General features: G+C 40.5%; 1 protein-coding gene across 3 annotated transcripts in view; it reads left to right on the forward strand.

Annotated features, from left to right (window-relative positions):
* ARHGEF9 (Cdc42 guanine nucleotide exchange factor 9) overlaps positions 1 to 22,168 on the forward strand; it is a 353,894-nt gene that overhangs the window by 295,321 nt on the left and 36,405 nt on the right. For 2 of the 3 annotated variants that reach the window (XM_024757237.1, XM_024757239.1), the window contains one exon: positions 7,863 to 7,994. The exons of the other annotated variant lie outside the window; for it this stretch is intronic. In XM_024757237.1, the coding sequence (XP_024613005.1) occupies positions 7,863 to 7,994 (132 nt within the window). The remainder of the gene's footprint in view (positions 1 to 7,862; positions 7,995 to 22,168) is intronic. 3 annotated transcript variants of the gene reach the window in all.

The raw sequence follows: 22,168 nt of genomic DNA on the forward strand, positions 1-22,168 counted from the left end.
TCGATCAAACATTTAGAGAACAGCTAAAACCTATCCTTGTCAAATTCTTCCAAAGTATAGAAGATGGAGGAACACTCCCAAAGTCACCCTGATACCAAAACCAGACAAAGATGTCACAAAGAATAAAAATTCAGGCCAATATCACTGATGAATATATATGCAAAAATTCTCAACAAAATACTAGCAAGCAGAATCCAACAGCACATTAAAAAGTTCATACACCATGATCAAGTGGGCATTATCCCAGGAATACAAGGATTCTTCAATATATACAAATCAATCAATGTGATAAACTGTATTAACAATTTGAAGGAGAAAAACCATATGATCATCTCAATAGATGCAGAAAAACTTTTCACAAAATTCAACACCCATTTATGATAAAAGCCTTCCAGAAAGTAGGCATATAGGGAAGTTACCTCAACATAATAAAGGCCATATATGACAAACCCACAGCCAACATAGTTCTCAATGGTGAAACACTGAAACCATTTCCTGTAAGATCAGGAACAAGACAAAGTTTTCCACTCTCACCACTGTTATTCAACATAGTTTTGGAAGTTTTAGCCGCAGCAATCAGAAGAAAAACAAATAAAAGGAATTCAAATCGGAAAAGAAGTAAAAATGTCACTGTTTGCAGATGACATGATACTGTACATAGAGCATACTAAACATGCTACCAGAAAACTACTAGAGCTAATCAATGAACTTGGTAAAGTAGCAGGATACAAAATTAATGCACAGAAATCTCTTGCATTCCTATACACTTTGATGAAAAATCTGAAAGATAAATTGAGGAAACACTCCCACTTACCATAGTACCAAAAATAATAAATACCTGGGAATAAACCTACCTAAGGAGACAGAAGACATGTATGCAGAAAACTATAAGACACTGATGAAAGAAATTAAAGATGATACAAACAGTTGGAGAGATATACAATGTTCTTGGATTGGAAGAATCAATATTGTGAAAATGACTACTACCCAAAGCAATCTACAGATTCAATGCAATCCCTATGAAACTACCAGTGGCACTTTTCACAGAAGTAGGACAAAAAAGTCCTCAGTTTGTATGGAAACACAAAAGACCCTGAATAGCCAAAGCAATCTTGAGAAAGAAAAACGAAGCTGGAGGAATCAGGCTCCCTGACTTCAGACAATACTACAAAGGTACACTAATCAAGACAGCACAGTACTGGCACAGAAACAGAAATATAGATCAATAGAACAGGATAGAAAGCCAGAGGTAAACCCATGCACCTATGGTCACCTTATTTTTGATAAAGGAGGCAGGAATATACAGTGGAGAAAAGACAGCCTCTTCAGTAGTGGTGCTGGGAAAACTGGACAGCTACATGTAAAAGAATGAAATTACAGCACTCCCTAACACCATACACAAAAATAAACTCAAAATGGATTAAAGACCTAAATATAAGAGCAGACACTATAAAACTCTTAGAGGAAAACATAGGCAGAACACTCTATGACATAAATCACAGCAAGATCTGTTTTGAGCCACCTCCTACAGAAATGGAAATAAAAAAATAAATAAACAAATGGGACCTAGTGAAACTTAAAAGCTTTTGCACATCAAAGGATACCATAAACAAGAGGAAAAGACAACCCTCAGAATGGGAGAAAATATTTGCAAATGAAGCAACTGACAAAGAATTAACCTCCAAAATTTACAAGCAGCACATGCAGCTCAACATCAAAAAGACAAACAACCCTATCCAAGAATAGGCAGAAGACCTAAATAGACATTTCTGCAAAGAAGATATACAGATTGCCAACAAACATATGAAAGAATGCTCAACATCACTAATCATTACAGAAATGCAAATCAAAACTACAATGAGGTATCACATCACACCAGTCAGAATGGCCATCATCAAAAAATCTACAAACAATAAATGCTGGAGAGGGTGTGGAGAAAAGGGAACCCTCTTGCACTGTTTGTGGGAATGTAAATTGATACAGCCACTATGGATAACAGTATGGAAGTTCCTTAAAAAACTAAGAAGAGAACTGCCTTATGACACTGCAATCCCACAACTGGGCATGTACCCTAAGAAAACCATAATTCCAAAAGAGTCATGTACCACAATGTTCATTGCAGCTCTATTTACAATAGCCAGGACATGGAAGCAACCTAAGTGTCCATCAACAGATGAATGGATAAAGAAGATGTGGTACATATATACAATGGAATATTACTCAGCCATAAAAAGAAATGAAATTGAGTTATTTGTAGTGAGGTGGATGGACCTAGAGTCTGTCATACAGAGTGAAGTAACTCAGAAAGAGAAAAACAAATACCGTATGCTAGCACATATGTATGGAAACCAAACATAAGAAGAAAAGTTGTTCTGCCGAACCTAGGGACAGGTCAGGAATAAAGACGCAGATGTAGAAAATGGACTGAGGACACGGGGAGGGGGACAGGTAAGCTGGGACGAAGTGAAAGAGTGGCATTTACATACATACACTACCAAATATGAAGTAGATTGCTAGTGGGAAGCGGCCACATAGCACAGGGAGATCAGCTCGGACAATAAAGATGTTTAAAAACATAAATTAATTTTAAAAAAAACAAGAATCATAGAAGAAACCTTCACAACTTACTCTCCCTTGAAAAGGAATTAAGAAAGAGGGTGGAGAGTTAGTACCACACCGGAAATTGGTGCCTGCTCAGTAAATCAGAGCATTTTGCTAGAGAGCAGGAGACCTTGTACTGTATCCACAACGTGACCGGCCCTCAGCTTATTCAATGAACATTTTGGATTTATTTGCCCACCTCCACTTTCCATCCTTGCTCCCTGCCAGCCTATGTGTACTAGAGTTCATGGAGTCCCCCATGCTCTGCCCTACCCCCTAGGGCTTCTAAAAAATCAGTGGATGAGTAAAAGTATTGCCTATACCTCTAAATAATAATAAGTACCTTCAATCAGCTTAGGGGAGCATCAGGAAGAAGAACATGTTCTCGCGAATTGCAGTTTCTAGGAAATTTCTAATTTCTCTGATACTGATGTTTGGTTATGCTCTCACATTGCTACCCTTCACATGCATTAGATCCACTTGAAGGTAAGGGGAAGGAACATATCCCTGACAGCTTATTTTGTTTTTTTCCATTCTTTAATTGTTCTTTATTTTTGCAAGATTTTTTTAAACAAATTTATTGGAGTATAATTGCTTTACAATGGTGTGTTAGTTTCTGTGTATAACAAAGTGAATCAGCTGTATGAATACGTATATCCACATATCCCCACCCTCTTTTGCCTCCCCACCGCCCTTTCTATCCCCTCCCTTCAAGGTGGTCACAAAGCACCGAGTTGATCTCCCTGTGCGATGCAGCTGCTTTCCACTAGCTATCTATTTTACGTTTGGTAGTGTATATATGTTAGTGCTACTGTCTCACTTTGTCCCAGCTTACTCTTCCCCCTCCCTATGTCCTCAAGTCCATTCTCTACATCTGCTTCTGTATTCCTGTCCTGCCCGTAGGTTCATCAGAACCATTTTGGGTTTTTTTTAGATTCTGTATATATGTGTTAGCATATGGAATTAATTTTTCTCTTTCTGACTTACTTCACTCTGTATGACAGACTCTAGGTCCATCCACCTCACTACAAATAATTCAATTTCATTTCTTCTTATAGCTGAATAATATTGCATTGTATATATGTGCCACATCTTCATCCATTCTTCATCTGTCGATGGACACTTAGGTTGCTTCCATGTCTTGGCTATTGTGAATATTGCTGCAATGAACATTGTGGTACATGACTCTTTTGGAATTATGGTTTTCTCAGGGTATATGCCCAGTAGTGGGATTGCTGTGTCATATGGTAGTTCTATTTTTAGTTTTATAAGGAACCTGCATACTGTTCTCCATAGTGACTTATATCAATTTACATTCCCACCAACAGTGCAAGAGGGTTCCCTTTTCTCCACACCCTTTCCAGCATTTATTGTTTGTAGATATTTTGATGATGGCCATTCTGACTGGTGTGAGGTGATACCTTATTGTAGTTTTGATTTGCATTTCTGTAATGATTAGTGATGTTGAGTATTCTTTCATGTTTTTGTTGGCAATCTGTATATCTTCTTTGGAGAAATGTCTATTTAGGTCTTATGCCCATTTTTTGGATTGGGTTGTTTGTTTTTCTGATATTGAGCTGCATGAGCTGCTTGTAAATTTTTGAGATTAATCATTTGTCAGTTGCTTCTTTTGCAAATATTTTCTTCCATTCTGAGGGTTGTCTTTTCGTCTTGTTTATGGTATCCTTTGATGTGCAAAAGCTTTTAAGTTTCATTAGGTCCCATTTGTTTATTTTTGTTTTTATTTCCATTTCTGTAGGAGGTGGTTCAAAAAGGATCCTGCTGTGATTTATGTCATAGAGTGTTCTGCCTGTTTTCCTCTAAGAGTTTGATAGTGTCTGGCCTTACATTTAGGTCTTTAATCCATTTTGAGTTTACTTTTGTGTATGGTGTTAAGAAGTGTTCTAATTTCATTCTTTTACATGTAGCTGTAACCCTGACAGCTTCTTTTATATTTTTTTTTCTTTCTGGAGATTTTTACCAGGATCCCAAGTTTGCAGCTCATATTTGAGAACTTGATTGTGTGTTGTTGTGATTTCCTCCTCATAGCACCCTTCCCCCATAGCCTGGTTGTATAATACTCAATAGCATGTTCCAGTTTACCATTGGACGTTTGAATCCAAAGAAGTTGGAGGAAACACAAAAGCCCAACGTGATGGCAGCAGCAAAAACATCTTTTTAAAGCTAAATGGCTTGATGAGGCACACTCTTTGGACCAGGAGATCAAATGTGGAGGGATAGATTTGTTATTTCCCTGCTTTCCTCCTAGCAGGCAGAATTGAATATAAACTCTGAGAAGGGTAGCATTTCCTTTGTCCTCTCCCTTGATGTGCTCAGGGCACAACCCCACATCAGATAATCAGCCTATAATTAGAATGAGGTGCTGGGCATTGGGATATTGAAATGAATGAGATGTAGCCTTGACTACCCAGTGAGGACAAGTATGTTCCAGGCAGAGAAAACAGTGTGAGCAAAATTCTGGAAGAATGGAAGAGAACAGAAGGCATGTGGAGGAGTGTGAGGTGGGAAGAGATTGCACTTGAGGGGTCAAGGCAAAGAACTGTGTAGTGCAGTGGGGCAGAGAGGGCAAAGTCTGATTGCTCTAAACTCTGAGAGGTCCCTCTACCTTACATGAGCTTATTTCGTGTTCTCAAGCAGCCATGTGATTTGAGCCAAACAGGAACCTTTGAATTAGCCCCATTGTCTAATGAGGAAACAGATTGTGATTAAGCTACTTCTGAAGGAAGTGAGTTGACGGCAGCACTGGGCCCAGAACTGAAGTCTTTGAGGTTCTTACCTTAGAAATTTCCAAGGCAGCTGCTTGTTCCATTAAGGAATCATTATTTTGCTGTGGTTTGATGGTTTAGAGCATGTACTTTTGAGCGACTCTCTCCTGGATTCTGCCACTTTCGGCATATTACTTCCAATTTATCTGACACTGGTTTGGGGACAAATAACACTACATCCCTTATTGGGTTGTGAGTATTAATAGGAATATGTGACACAGGATTTAGGGTACACAGTAATAATCAAGGTAATAACTATCATTATATGGAGCTTACAGTGTGATGTGTACTTTTGTAAACATTTTATATATGTTAACTTATATAATCCTTACCACAGCCAAATGAGGTTGGTAATGTTATTATCATCATTTTAAAGATGAGGAAACTGAGGAACAGAGAAGATGAGTTAACTTACAACAATCACCTTGGTGAGCATAGAGGTGTATTTTTTCAAGTTTTTTTTTTTTTTTTCTTGGTAGAGTGGCACCAAGTGGCATTTTATGGCAAGTACTTAAAACAGAATTGATAGAATTGGGTTGCTCCTAGCTGGTGCAGTGTGTAGACCAGATGCCACTGAGTAGTCCTCCTGGTCTGATCATTCTCAGCTTAGCAAGTTGTGCCTTTAAAAGTCATCCTGGCCATCTTTGTATAGCATTGGCCCCTTTTATAGCGTTCTTTCACTTCATACATATTCAAAATGGACTATAGTACATCTTCCTGGCCTGCCTCAAGGTGGGGCATGGCCGACTGGTACCATGTTCAGCTTCCCATCCCTCCAACAGGAAAACCTTGCATGACCCCCACACTCTGAGGGATTCTTCTCCTAGCACTGGGCCTCCAGAAGTTCTGTGCTAGTATGTGGGCCCCTCAAGGAGGAGTGTTTACCAAAGTTCCAGGGAACCCCTGAGGTATAGTCTGGAGTCATTTGGTAGAGTATATATGTCCATGCCACTCTCTCACTTCATCCCAGCTTACCCTTCCCCCTCCCTGTGTCCTTTTTTAGGTTGTATTATTAGAAAATATTTCCATTGAGCCCCCCTTTTTCTTTCCATCCCTTAGACTGAAAAAAAAGTGATATGCTCAAGAATACAATTTCCTGCTACCCTTCTCTTTGGGCCACTGCCCTGCCTAGACTGTTTACCTCTGATTGTTTCTGGGGAGATGTGGGAACCCCCATCTCTAAAGTTGACTTGAAGCTTTTCAGTACAAGGCTGAGACGTTAGCATTAGAGTATCAGGGCTAAGACCTTAGAGATCATCCTCACATACCTCATTTAACAGCTGGAAAACTGAGACCCAGAGAGAGGAAGGGACTGACTCTCCAGTGACGTTTTGGCCTAGAGACAGTATAACATAGTGGCAAAAGTGAGCACACTCTCTGGAGCTGCAGACTTGTGGTTGGATTGTGGATCTTTGGCTAACTAGCTGGGTGACTGTGGCTGATCACTTGACTTCTTTGTACTTCAGACTATAAAGATGACAGCAAGACTATCTACCTCCCAGGGCTACTGTGATGCTCAGAAGAGACAGAGTGAAAGTATGTAGCACAATGTCTGATCCCTGTAGGTGCTCAATAAGTATTAATTCTCCTGAGTCAGGGGACCACTTCTTTTTGTCCCCATGGTTTGCCTTGCATTCCATGAGTTCTGAGCATATCTATATTAGACTCCTTTGCTGACATGTAAGCTCCTCGATAACAGGGCCAAGTCTGGCTTGGCATCTGACATAGACCCCCACATATCAGAGTTCCCATAAATAAGAGGCCCTTGGAAACTCTGTAGAATAGAATTAGCTAGGTGTTAGGTGTTTTTGGTGTGTGTGTCTGATTCTACATAGCAAGAAATATAAGCAAGTTATTCAGGCTTTCTGGATAACAGACCAAGGTGATGAAATTTCCTGTTTAATCAGTAGATTTTAATGAACTGAGAAAGGAAGGAAAAACAATTTTAAGAGGGTGAATGGATTCTCTTTCTCTCCTTCAAACATAATCTCCTTCCTGTCCTTCCCTGTCTTGTTTTACTTGTCTGGGAAACAGAGAGACTTCTAGCACCTGCTCAGGCTTTACTCTTCAGGTACAGGAAAGAGACTAAAAGTCTAGAACTAGGATGAAAGATTGGGGCAGAAAGAGAGATTTAGAGAAAAAGAGAGAGGGAGAATAAGAGAGAGAGAGACAGATAGACAGACACCTCATGGTAGCTGGTGCCTCTAGGGCCAGAGAGCAACTGGCAAAGAAGGACTATAGCAGTCCTGGGTAGTGGGACTCATTTGGCCTCAGGGTAAACAAGAGTATGGGTCTTTATAGCTCATGGAGCCTTTCAGGGATTCCCAGAGGTCCCTCCCTCCATCCTTTCTTCCTCACCAGGCCCTTTCTGTCCTCCTCCTGTCCCAGCCTATGCCGAGCTCTAGGTGCCTCCAGGCAAGTGAAGGGGCCATCCCTCCTGCCTGGCTGCCTCTCACTATCACATGTCCTTCCCAGGGCGAGGACATCCTAGACAGGAGCTCGGAGCTGATCTACACTGGGGAGATGGCGTGGATCTACCAGCCCTACGGCCGCAACCAGCAACGGGTCTTCTTCCTGTTTGACCACCAGATGGTCCTCTGCAAGAAGGTAACCCCATCCCTTTCTTCCCTGAGGGATATGGGCACCCCAGGGGGAACCACACCCTTCCTCTCCATCATCCCCAGTTCCCAACAAAGTGGGCTAACCCTGCTGGGCAAAAACAAGACAAGGTATTGGCAGCAATTCCATATCAGGATCACTGGTATGGCATGAATATCACAAGCAGGGCTGGCTTATGGGCAGTGAAATTCTGAAATTGGTAAAGTTTGTGTTGGTATCTTTTATACACTTTTCCCTCCTGCCCTTCATGGCGATCTTTCTCACTCTTTTCGACCCAGAGCTGATAGCCTGCTGATTTGCACCAGTTGTGAAAAATATTGAAATATTTCTATCCCAGTTGGTGAATAAGTGGCTTCCCTGAGCACCTCCCCTCATTTCTACTCTAATGGCTTTGACCATCTGGCCCCTTACTGCCCTAGGAACCAACAAGGGACCTCCTACTTTACTCTTACAGGTAAGGTGCCTTACGTTTGTGATACAGGAATTTTCCCTGTTCCCCTACCCATTTCCTATACAAGTTGTGTCACATCCTTATAACTCTCAGCTGTGCTCTTCTTTACCCTCCCTTCTCTGTAATCCATTTGAGAAAAGGTCTTGCTCTTGTGATTAACTCAGCATGAGTGTTTGTTTCTTGGTATCTTCTCCTTGGCAGGCAGGAGGATGGCATATGTTCTCAGCCTTATTCCTCCTGATGGGATACTGTTTCCTCCACCTCCTCCCTTAGGATAGGGAGTTCAGATCACTTTTAGTTCCAGGGACTGGCTGGGAAGAATTTGGGACCAGGGAAAGTAAAAGAGGAAGGCAAAACCAAAGAATGCTTAAAGTGACTTTTTATTTATTTATTTATTTTGCGGTATGCGGGCCTCTCACTGTCATGGCCTCTCCTGTTGCGGAGCACAGGCTCTGGATGCACAGGCTCAGCGGCCATGGATCACAGGCCCAGCCGCTCCACAGCATGTGGGATCTTCCCGGACCAGGGCACGAATGCGTGTCCCCGCATCTGCAGGCGGACTAGCAACTACTGTGCCACCAGGGAAGCCCTAAAGTGACTTTTTAAATTCACCATCCTACCCTTGGCTCTTTCTCCATAATCCATTCCCTTTGTTCTCTTCCTCACCAAGTAGCAAATACCTCTGAAAGGGAATACTAAATCATGAAGCACCAGGTTAAACACTGTCATCTTTTCCAGCGTGGAACAGGAACCACACATTTGTTTTTAAGCCCCCTGTTCTCTGTGTATACCACATCCTGCATTAAATCTCTGGCTATTTGCCTTTGACAGTGGATTGAGGGAACAAATTGAGTTTCAAGTCAAACTGCCTCAATATTTGAGAATAAGCTTTAAGTGCCAGCTCTAGAACTGATAGCTCACTAGTTAATGGAGAAAATTACTGCCTTGGTCTGGACCTGGCCCTGGAAGAGAGAACTTTTATGAATCTGGAAATTGGCCAAACACCCAGCCCTCTTATTATCTACCCCCAACTGTTCCTTAGACGTCCATCAAATCAGGAGGCAGGATTTTTGAGGGTTAACTTATGTAGCCAAGGAAATTCTCAGCATATCAGTCATGTCACCAATAGGCATGTGTTCATTCTTCCCACTGAGCCATGCTTACACTCAGAACAACCAGTTGTAGAGAGACACAGAAAAGAGATTAGGAAGCTGGTTTATTTTAGCATTGTCCACCACTCAACACCCTGTTAATTTAAGCATCTGTCAGCCAAGGCTGAGATTACTTTAAGGAAAATGTGAAACTCAGCTCTGCAAAGTAGTAGCTATAGGAGACACGGCCAGGAGCCAGAACACAAAATAGTGAGGCAAAGGCTAGAAATAAAGGGAAGAAACAACATGGACAGTGAGCTAAGTTTAGGAGCCAGGGGACAGCAGAAAACTAAAATGGAATGAGAATCAGCTCCAGGCCAGCTAGTAGAAGCCAGTGATTAAGGAGAAACCAGAAGCCAAGCCAGCCAAGCGGGCAGGATGGGTGTAGCAGGCAAAAAGGATGACAAAAACAAGAGAAACCTTGAAGCTAGCATAGCTTTCTTCCAATGGGAGCCTTCTTGTTCTAGCAAGAACCATGGCCTCCCCTTCCAGAAAAAAGCTATCCACATACCTGGGCCTTCTTGACTCTGGTTTCTCAGAGCATGAGAAGCTACAGTTTGATTTTTCAAAGCCTATTAAAACTATATCTGATGTTTGTGTTGAGGCTATGGTTGAGGATTTCTATTTGGTACCTGCAATAGGCCTTTCTACTCAGCAATAGGGAGTAAACTTTTTTTTTTTTTTTCGGTACGCGGGCCTCTCACTGTTGTGACTTCTCCCGTTGCGGAGCACAGGCTCTGGACGCGCAGGCTCAGCGGCCATTGCTCACGGTCCTAGCCGCTCCACGGCATGTGGGATTTTCCCGGACTGGGGCACGAACCCGTGTCCCCTGCATCGACAGGTGGACTCTCAACCACCAGGGAAGCCCTGGGAGTAAACGTTTGAGAAATGACCATGGCACCAAAATAAGGTATAGAAAGAGACAAGGTCTTTGGTCTGCTGGATGGTTGAGGGACCTCTTGCCATTTCTATAAAAGCCTTTCCTCTTGAGGTAGAGCTGGAAATGGATAAATCTTCCTGGATATGAAGAACCCTTTGGCAAAGGAAATCTACAGAGGAAAAGGGCCAGGACTAGAGCGGGGCGAGTAAGACACTCACTTCAGGCACAGAGTTAAAAAGGAGGCCCCAAAGCACAGTAATCCTTTATACAGGGAAGAAAGGGGACAAGAAAGCTACGTAATCAAATGTGGCTGCATAAAGCTTTCTGATGAGTTCATGTATAAAAAGGAGGATGAAACATGGGCCTGTAGCAAGTGGATAGATATTCATATGTAATATTTTATATGTATAGGATATTTAATAGGAGTGACAAAGATTAGTTTCATGAATCTTGCAATGAGTCAAAGTTAGTTTTTAAAGATTCTAAGACAATATCAATGATTTAGAAAGATCTTTTCAAAAAAAAGAAGAAAAAAGAAGTGATAGTCTGTAGTCTGGCAACTCTCTTCAAGGGAGAAATAATTTACTATTAACACAGGAACTTAAAACCTCTCTGTCAAGGGAAAAAGAGACTGTAGTCTGGCAACTCCCTTCTAGGGACAAATAATTTACTATTAACACAGGAACTTAAAACCTCTCTGTCAAGGGAAAAAGAGCATAAACCTGTTGAGGGGGAATTTAAACCTAAGGTATCTGAGGTTGTAAGAAAGCACTTCAGTGCTCTGAATTCATTCTTTCATGCTATAATTAGTGAACCCCTGCTCTGTGCCAGTCAGCTCTGCCTTCTTAGAGCTTGTAGACTAATGGAATTTAAGTGTAATGTAATTTAAAAATATATACATCACTGTGCAATGAAATAATACTCAGATGTCCCCAGCAGAATTGCTGTAGGTAAACTCAACGGCGTAGTGAGTTACAGGAGATCTATGACAACACTATAGATGGGAAAATGTACCAGTTTTCAAAATATAAAAGATTCTAGGAAATACAGATTGACAATAAAATAATAATGAATCAACATTTACTGTGCACCTCTATGATTCTGTTCTAAGGCCTTTACATTCATTAACTCAATTTAATCCTCACAACAAACCCATGACGTAGGTACTATTATTTTTCCCATTTTAAATATATGTAAAGTGAGGTACAGAGAAGTTATATAATTTGCCCAAGGTGATATTATATCTAGTGAGTGATGGAGCCAGGAATTGCATCCAGGCAAGCTGACTCCAAATTCTTCATTAGTAACCTCTATGTCATTATTGCCATTGAGCTTGTCAGAATTCTATAATAGATACTTTTTAACATCTTTATTGGAGTATAAATGCTTTACAATGGTGTGTTAGTTTCTGCTGTATAACAAAGTGAATCAGCTATATGTATACATATATCCCCATATGCCCTCCCTCTTGTGTCTGCCTCCCACCCTCCCTATCCCACCCTTATAGGGGGACACAAAACACCAAGCTGATCTCCCTGTGCAATGCAGCTGCTTCCCACTAGCTATCTATTTCACATTTGGTAATGTATATATGTCAATGCTACTCCCTCACTTCGTCCCAACTTACCTTTCCCACTCCTCATGTCCTTAATTCCATTCTCTATGTCTGCGTCTTTATTCCTGTCCTGCCCCTAGGTTCTTCAGAACTGAATTTTTTTTTTATTCAACATATATGTGTTAACCTATGGTATTTGTTTGCCTCTTTCTGACTTACTTCATTCTGTATGACAGTCTCTAAGTCCATCCACCTCACCGCAAATAACTCAGTTTTGTTTCTTTCTATTGCTGAGTAATATGCCATTGTATATATGTGCCACATCTTCTTTATCCATTCATCTGTCGATGGACACTTACGTTGCTTCCATGTCCGGGCTATTGTAAATAGTGCGGCAATGAGAATTGTACTACATGACCCTTTTTGAATTATGGTTTTCTCAGGGTATATGCCCAGTAGTGGGATAGCTGGGTCATATGGTAGTAATATTTTCAGTTTTTTAAGGAACCTCCATACTGTTCTCCATAGTGGTTGTATCAATTTACATTGCCACAAACAGTGCAAGAGGGTTGCCTTTTCTCCACACCCTCTCTAGGATTTATTGTTTGTAGATTCTTTTATGATGGCCATTCTGACGGGTGTGAGGTGATATCTCACTGTACTTTTGATTTGCATTTCTCTAATGATTAGTGATGTTGAGCATCCTTTCATATGTTTGTTGGCAATCTGTATATCTTCTTTGCAGAAATGTCTAGTTAGGTCTTCTGCCCATTTTTGGATTGGGTTGTTTTTTGATATTGAGATGCATGAGTAGCTTGTATATTTTGGAGGTTAATCCTTTGTCAGTTGCTTCATTTGCAAATATTTTCTCCCATTATGAGGGTTGTCTTTTCATGTTGTTTATGGTTTCCTTTGCTGTGCAAAGCTTTTAAGATTCATTAGGTCCCATTTGTTTATTTTTATTTTTATTTCTATTTCTCAAGGAGGTGGGTCAAAAAGGATGTTGCTGTGATTTATGTCATAGAGTATTCTGCCTATGTTTTCCTCTAAGTGTTTTATAGTGTCTGCTCTTACATTTAGGTCTTTAATCCATTTAGTGTTTATTTTTGTGCATGGTGTTAGGGAGTGTTCGAATTTCATTATTTTATATGTAGCTGTCCAGTTTTCCCAGAACGACTTATTGAAGAGGCTATCTTTACTCCATTGCATATTCTTGCCTCCTTTATCAAAGGTGAGGTGACCATATGTGCGTGGGTTTATCTCTGGGATTTCTATCCTGTTTCATTGATCTATATTTCTGTTTTTGTGCCAGTACCATACTGTCTTGATTACTGTAGCTTTGTAGTATAGTCTGAAGCCAGGGAGCCTGATTCTTCCAGCACTGTTTTTCTTTCTCAAGATTGCTTTGTCTATTCGGGGTCTTTTGTGTTTCCATACAAATTGAGAAATTTTTTGTTCCGGTTCTGTGAAAAATGCCATAGGTCGTTTGATAGGGATTGCATTGAATCTGTAGATTGCTTTGGGTAGTATAGTCATTTTCACAATTTTGATTCTTCCAATCCAAGGACACGGTATATCTTTCCATCTGTTTGTATCATCTTTAATTTCTTTCATCAGTGTCTTATAGTTTTCTTCATACATGTCTTTTGTCTCCTTAGGTAGGCTTATTCCTAGGTATTTTATTCGTTTTGTTGCAGTGGGAAATGAAAGTGTTTCCTTATTTTCCCTTTCAGATTTTTCATCATTAGTGTCTAGGAATGCAAGTGATTACTGTGCATATATATTGTATCCTGCTACTTTACCAAATTCATTGACTAGCTCTAGTAGTTTTCTGGTAGCATCTTTAGGATTCTCTATGTATAGTATCATGTCATGTGCAAACAGTGACAGTTTTAGTTCTTCTTTTCTGATTTGGATTCCTTTTATTTCTTTTTTTTCACTGATTGCTGTGGCTAAAACTTCCAATACTATGTTGCATAATAGTGGTGAGAGTGGGCAACCTTGTCTTGTTCCTGATCTTAGTGGAAATGGTTTCAGTTTTTTACCATTGAGAACGATGCTGGCTGTGGGTTTTTCATATATGGCCTTTATATGTTGAGGTAAGTTCCCTTTATGCCTACTTTCTGGAATATTTTTATCATAAATGGGTGTTGAAATTTCTGAAAAGCTTTTTCTGCATGTATTGAGATGATCATACGGTTTTTATCCTTCAGTTCTTTAATATTGTGTATCACATTGATTGATCTGCATATATTGAAGAATCCTTGCATTCCTGAGATGAACCCCATTGATCATGGTGTATGGTCCCTTTAATGTGCTGTTGGATTCTGTTTGCTGGTGTTTTGTTGAGGATTTTTTCTTGTTTCTTGGGGTAGGATTATATTGCTATAAACTTCCCTCTTCAAACTGCTTTTGCTGCATCCCAAAGGTTTTGGGTCATCGTGTTTTCATTGTCATTTTTTTCTAAGTATTTTTTGATTTCCTCTTTGATTTCTTCAGTGATCTCTTGGTTATTTAGTAGTGTATTGTTTAGCCTCCATGTGTTTATATTTTTTACAAATTTTTTCCTGTAATTAATATCTAGTCTCATAGCATTGTGGTTGGAAAAGATACTTGATACGGTTTCAATATTCTGAAATTTATCAAGGCTTGATTTGTGACCCACGATATGATGTATCCTGGAGAATATTCCACGAGCACTTGAGAAGAAAGTGTGTTTTGTTGTTTTTGGATGGAATGTCCTATAAATATCATTTAAGTCCATCTTGTTTAATGTATCATTTAAAGCTGTGTTTCCTTATTTATTTTCATTTTGCATGATCTGACCATTGGTGAAAGTGGGGTGTTAAAGTCCCCCACTATAACTGTGTTACTGTCGTTTTCCATTTTTATGGCTGTTAGCATTTGCCTTATGTATTGAGGTGCTCCTATATTTGCTGCATATGTATTTACAATTGTTATATCTTCTTCTTGGATTAATCCCTTGATCATTATGTAGTGTCCTTGTTTCTTGTAATAGTCTTTATTTTAAAGTCTATTTTGTCTTATATGAGAATTGCTACTTCAGCTTTGTTTTGATTTGCATTTGCATGGAATATCTTTTTCCATCCCCTCACTTTCAGTGTGTATGTGTCCCTAGGTCTGAAGTGGGTGTCTTGTAGACAGCATATATACGGGTCTTGTTTTTGTATCCATTCATCCACTCTATGTCTTTTCCTTGGATCATTTAATCCTTTTACATTTAAGGTAGTTATCTATATGTATCCTCCTATTACCATTTTCTTAATTGTTTTGGCTTTGTTATTGTAGGTGTTTTCCTTCTTTTGTGTTTCCTGCCTAGAGAAGTTCCTTTAGCATTTTTGTAAAGCTGGTTTAGTGAAGAATTCTCTTCACTTTTCCCTCTCTGTAAAGTTTTTAATTTCTCCATTGAATCTGAATGAGATCCTTGGTGGGTAGAGTAATCTTGATTGTAGGTTTTTCTCTTTCATCAATTTATTAAATATGTCCTGCCACTCCCTTCTGGCTTGCAGAGTTTCTGCTGAACGATCAGCTGTTAACGTTATGGGGGTTTCCTTGTATGTTATTTGTTGTTTTTCCCTTGCTGATCTTAATATATTTTCTTTGTATTTAATTTTCGTTAGTTTGATTAATATGTGTCTTGCTGTGTTTCTTCTTGAGTTTATCCTGTATGGGACTCTATGCGCTTCCTGGACTTGACTGACTATTTCCTTTTCCATATTAAGGAAGTTTTCAACTATAATCTCTTCACATATTTTCTCAGTCCCGTTCTTTTTCTCTTCTTCTGAGACCCTGTAATACAAAAGTTGGTGTGATAATGTTGTCTCAGAGGTCTCTGAGGCTGTCCTCAATTCTTTTTTTTTTTTTTACATCTTTATTGGAGTATATTTGCTTTACAGTGGTGTGTTAGTTTCTGCTTTATAACAAAGTAAATCAGCTATACATATGTTCCTTGTCCTCAATTCTTTTCATTCTTTTTTCTTTATTCTGCTCTGCAGTAGTTATTTCCACTCTTTTATCTTCCAGATCACTTATCCGTTTTTCTACCTCAATTATTCTGCTATTCATTCCTTCTAGAGGATTTTTAATTTCATTTATTGTGTTGTTCATCATTGTTTGTTAGCTCTTTAGTTCTTCTAGGTCCTTGGTAAATGTTTCTTGTATTTTCTCCATTTTATTTTCAAGCTTTTGGATCATCTTTACTATCATTACTCTGAATTCTTTTTCAGGTAGACTGCCTATTTCCTCTTCATTTTTTGGTCTGGTGAGGTTTTACTTTGCTCCTTCATCTGCTGTGTATTTCTCTGTCTTCTCATTTTGCTTAACTTAGTGTGTTTGGGGTCTCTTTTTTGCATGCTGCAGTTTCATAGTTCCTGTTGTTTTTGGTGTCTGCCCTCAGTGAGTAAGTTTGCTTGAGTGGGTTATGTAGGATTCCTGGTGTAGGGGACTGGTGCCTGTCTTGTGGTGGGTGAGACTGTATCTTGTCTTTCTGGTAGGCAAGACCACGTCCGATGGTGTGATTTTTGGTGTCTGTGACCTTACTGTGATTTTAGGCAGCCTCTCTTCTAGTGAGTGGGGTTGTGTTCCTGTCTTAAAAGTTGTTTGGCATAGAGTGTCCAGCACTGTAACTTGCTGGTTGTTGAGTGGATCTGGGTCTTAGTGTTAAGATGGAGATCTCTGTGAAAACTTTCACTTTTTTATATTACGTGGGGCTGGAAGTTCTCTGGTGGGCCAGTGTGCTGAACTCAGCTCTCCCACCTCAGAGGCTCAGGCCTTACACCCAGCCCGAACACTAAGACCCTGTCAGCCACTTGGCTCAGAAGGAAAGGGAGAAAAAGGAAGAAAGAAAAAAAAATAAAATATTGTTATTAAAATAAAAAAATATTATTTTAAAAAAGTAATATAAAAGAAGAAAGAAAGAACAAGTAAACCAAAAAACAAATCCATCAATGATAACAAGTGCTAAAATTTAACCAATGATAATTAGCTCTAAATACTAACCTAAAATAAAGATAAAGCCAGAAACAAATTAGATGCAGAAAGCAAACCCCAAGTCTACAGTTGCTCCCAAAGTCCACCACCTCAATTTTTGGATGATTTGTTGTCTATTCAGGTATTCCACAGATGCAGGGTACATGAAGGTGATTGTGGAGATTTAATCTGCTGCTCAAGAGGCTGCTGGGGTAGATTTCCCTTTCTCTTCTTTGTTTGCACAGCTCCTGCAGTTCAGCTTTGTATTTGGCCCCGCCTCTGCGCATAGGTTACCTGAGGGCGTCTGTTCCCCACCCAGCCTGGACGGGGTTAAAGTAGCAGCTTATTAGGGAGCTCTGGCTTACTCAGGCCAGGGGAGGGAGGGGTACGGAATGCAGCACAAGCCTGTGGCATCAGAGGCTTGTGGGACATGGCAACAGCCTGATGCACGCTGTGTGTTCCCCCGGGGAAGTTTTCTCTGGATCCCGGAACCCTGGCAGTGGCAGGCTGCCCAGGTTCCCTGGAGGGGAAGTGTGGATAGTGACCTGTGCTTGCACACAGATTTCTTGGTGGCTACAGCAGCAGCCTTAGCATTTCATGCCCATCTCTGGTGTCCGAGCTGATAGCCGTGGCTTGTGCCAATCTCTGGATCTGGTTTAGATGGTGCTCTGAATCCCCTCTCCTTGCTCACCCTGAAACAATGTTCCCTTGCATCTTAGGCAGTTCCAGACTTTTTCCCAGACTCCCTCCTGGCTAGTTGTGGAGCACCAGCCCCCTTCACGCTGTGTTCACATAGCCAACCCCAGTTCTCTCTCTGGGTTCTGACCTCCAAAGCCCAAGCCTCAGCTCCCAGCCCCACCCACCCTGGCCCCTGAGCAGACAAGCCTCTTAGGCTGGTGAGTGCTGGTCGGCACCGATCCTCTGTGTGGGAATCTCTCTGCTTTGCCCTCTGCACCCCTATTGCTGTGTTCTCCTCCATGGCTCTGAAGCTTCCCCCCCACCCACCTCCCATCTCAGCTAGTGAAGGGACTTCCTAGTGTGTGGAAACTTTTCCTCCTTCAAGCTCCTTCCCAGAGGTGCAGGTCCCATCCCTATTCTTTTGTATCTGCTTTTTCTTTTTTCTTTTGCCCTACCCAGGTACCTTGGGAGTTCCTTGCCTTTTGGGAAGTCTGAGATCTTTTGCCAGCATTCAGCTGGTGTTCTGTAGGAGTTGTTCCACATGTAGATGTATTTTTGATGTATTTGTGGGAAGGAAGGTGATCTTCACGTCTTACTCCTCTGCCATCTTTACAGTCCCTCCTATAATAGATTATTAAAGAGTTGTGAACATTTAAAAGGAGGTACAGTGACAGGGAGTCTCCATTGGTTTCCTAAGAGCAGGTCATGTCACGTAAAATCCAGCTTCTATCTTGCCAGTAACTAGACTAGTTGATGAGAGGGTTGCACTAGACGGAAGATATCAGGATTTTACCCTGGCACTTCAGATTTTCTTCAGTTTCCTTGCAGATAGAAGCAATGTGGAGTGGTAGAAAAGCATAAAATTTATGTTCAGACAATTTTGGGCTCATTAGTTCCAGTGCTCACTAACTACATGACTTCAAGCAAATGACTTCACTTTCTCCACCTTCACTTTATCATCTGTAAAATGAAGATAATAGCTACTCTACAGGATTGTTGTGAAGATTAAATGAAGTCAATGCATGTAAAGTGCCTGATAGAGGGCCTGACACCTAGTGGGTACTTGTTAATCTTAGTCTTCTCCCACCCCAATAAAGAACTAAGCAGCCTTGTAAGATAGTGAGGTCTCTGTCACTAGATGTACCCCCAAATGTGCTAGATGATTTCCTGCCAGAAATAGTATAAGAGAGATTGATAGACCCATCTGATCCCTGAGATCATTTGGCCCAGTTACTAAATTCTCATCCAGTCTTAAGATTCTCTTAATTCCCAATAAGTTAAGCCAAAACTTCCCCATTTTGCACATTGGAAGTTGTGATTGCATGCACCACTTAGAACAGCTTGAAGAAATTGTAGCTTGTTTCAGAGTGTGCATGTATGTGTGTGAATATATATATGAAGATACTTTTTAAGTGACCATTATAGTAGGTGTGAAATGACACCATTGGCTTCTAATTATGTGATCTTTAATTTTTGCCGCTTCCCTCTTTGTTTGTCACTTTTCTTTTGAAAAACCTGATAAGACTCTTTTTTCTCTTTCTTCTTGTCCTTTATGGTGTCCTTAATGTCTCTGCTCCCCTGAATCTTATTGCCCTGCTATTTTGGTTAATAATGTATTTTGTTATTTTCCTCCTGAGATGATTATATTGAACATTACTTTGTTGCTTTGGGGAATTTATCTCTTTTTTCATTTCTTCCCTTTCACTTTTTACTGGGGAAGAGAGGAGAGCCCCTTTTACCTCTCTTCAATCAATCATCCGCCAATATTCCTACAACACTGAAGTTGCCCCTAACAGCCTTTTCCCCATTTATCATCAATTGTGCCAGTCTGGACATGCTCTGTTGTCCCCTGTGTCATAACTGCTCAGTATTTATGTCACTTTCACCATATACTGGGAGAATCAGAACTAAACAGAGTATAAAGATGCTGGAGAGAGGATTTCTTCTATTCATGGAACTTTCTGCATTTGGACCATTTCTTTGTGCACTAAAGGGCCAGACTTGGAGAATGAGCCATTCAGGACAACTCAGGAATGCAACAGTAGCATCAGTGATGGAATAGAGCAGAAAGAAGATTTCTGCTTTAAAACCAGGGGTTGTAAAACCAGGACACCTGAGTCCTAGACTTTGTCTCTTACTAGTTTATCTAACTTTGGGCCAGTTCTTTAACTCCTTAATTTTATCAGTGTCAAATCAGGCTGATGACAGAATTCATCTCAGGAGGCTTTGAGGAGAATCACCTGAAGTATTGGGAAGTAGTAAAGTATAATGTCAAGAGCATGGGTTCTAGGGCCAGACAAGAGGCCACCAATTTCCTTTTTCCCATCAGTTGTGTGACCTTGGACAAATTCTCTGTGCCTTTTATTATCCCCTCATTTGCAAAATGGGAACCATAATAGTATCTACATGGAAGGGAGGTTGTGAGGGGTAAATGAGACAATACAGTTGCAGTGCCTGGCACACAGTAAACTTAATAAATATTAGCCATTGATTACTGTATATGCAGTGTTACTAATCATTCATTCAGCACATTTTTATTGGGAGGCAGTATACACAGTGGTTAAAACAAGCACAGATTTTTAGAGCCAGATAGCCTAGTCTCAAAGCCCAGCAGTGCCATAAATGGTAGCTTTTATTCCTCGGCAGGTTTCTTAACTGCTCTATGTCCACAGTTCCTCAAAAAATCGGGTTATACCAGAACCTAACTTGTAGGATTGTTGTGAGAATGATTTAAGTTAATAAATGCAAAGTGTAGCTGCCAATGGATGAACACATAAAGAAAACGTCATACACACACACACACACACACACACACACACACACACACACAATGTAATATTATTCAGCATTAAAAACTAAGGAAAGCCTGCCATATCCAACAACATGGATGAACCTGGAGGACACTATGCTAAGTAAAATAAGACAGAAAGACAAATACCGTATTATCTCACTTATGTATGGAATGTGAAACAGGCCAACTCATAAAGGTAGAGAGTAGAATGGTGGTTGCCGTGGACTCATGGGGGTGGCAGAAATGGGGATATGTTGGTCAAAGGGTAAAAACTTTCAGTTATGTAGGACAAATAACTTCTGGAGAGCTAATGTACAAATGGTGACTATAGTTAGCAACACTGTATTGTATAATTGAAATTTGCTAAGAAAATAGATCTGAAGTGTTCTCATCACACAAAAAAAGGTAACTATGTGAGATGATGGGTATGTTAATTAGCTTGATTGTGGTGATCATTTCATAATGCATACATATATCAAAGCATCACATATTACTCCTTAAATATATACAATTTTGTCAATTATACCTCAGTAAAGCTGGGGGGAAATGCAAAGCATTTAGAATAATGTCTGGCGCATAATGTATGTTGGTTAAGTGTTCACTGTTGCCATTGTTGTTGTTATTATTTTGTTATTATTAAGTATGTACTGTAGATGCTGGCATACAATAATGATAAAGACAAATCCAGTCCCAGCACCATGTGCCTTCCCTAGTATCTGAGATAAAACCAGGTTGTCAGGCTAGGGGTGAGTAGCCAGGGCCCCCTCCAAAGAACTAGGGAGAACCTTACTGACAAGCAAGTGAGGCAGGCTGCAATCCTGAAGAGTTGCATTCTCCAGATTGTAGCATCTGTCATTTGTATAAAACGTCCTGCAGTGTTTTATTAAACCCCATGACTACCCAGTGAGGCCAAATTCAAACAGCTCCCAGCTGTTTCAGTCATGTAACGTGAGGGACGGGTGTGGGCTCCTTGCTGGGCCTATGGCTAGGGCCAGGGCCAGGGCCAGAGTGCTTGGCTGCAGACTGCCAGGGCCCTACTAGAGAAGCACTAGCTGCCTTAATCTCCTCCAACTTGGATGAGTGGAAAGGAAATGGAGGAAGGCTGCCATCCTATTAGAAACAATCCCATTTAGGCAGATAACTTGTGATGACCCAAATAGCATCTGTGGTGAGCACCTATTCACCATGTCCCTTTGAAAGCACTCAGGCCACCATTAACAATTGGCATGTGGGCATTCTGGTCTCAGTAGTACCACAGGTAACTAAGGCTCAGGAGGGCTTTGCACCCTTGTTATGTGTAGAAGCTGAGCAGAAAAACCTCTGAAGCTTTATCAGCTGTCCTTCCCTGGATAACTCCTAAGTGAGGAAAGACCAAGGAAGGCTCAGTGCTGGGCACAACCTGAATGTACAGACAAAATTAAAAGCTGTAAAACAGAACTAATGCAAATTCACTAGTGTGGTAACTGAGTGCCAATTGTATAAGGGTCTTCATAGTCAGTGCTAGCATTCAAAAAATGAAAACCATAGTAACTTGAGCTGGATGGTGCAATCAGGGAAGGCTGCTTTGAGGAAGAAGAATGTATGACTTTGATCTTGAAGGCTGGAAGGATTGAAATAGGAGGCTTCTTTGGGGGCAGGGAGGGGACGTTAGTGTGAACCTAAGTATA

The sequence above is a fragment of the Neophocaena asiaeorientalis genome, unplaced genomic scaffold (assembly GCF_003031525.2).
Source record: "Neophocaena asiaeorientalis asiaeorientalis breed wild unplaced genomic scaffold, Neophocaena_asiaeorientalis_V1.1 scaffold360, whole genome shotgun sequence".
Taxonomy (NCBI): Eukaryota; Metazoa; Chordata; class Mammalia; order Artiodactyla; family Phocoenidae; genus Neophocaena; species Neophocaena asiaeorientalis.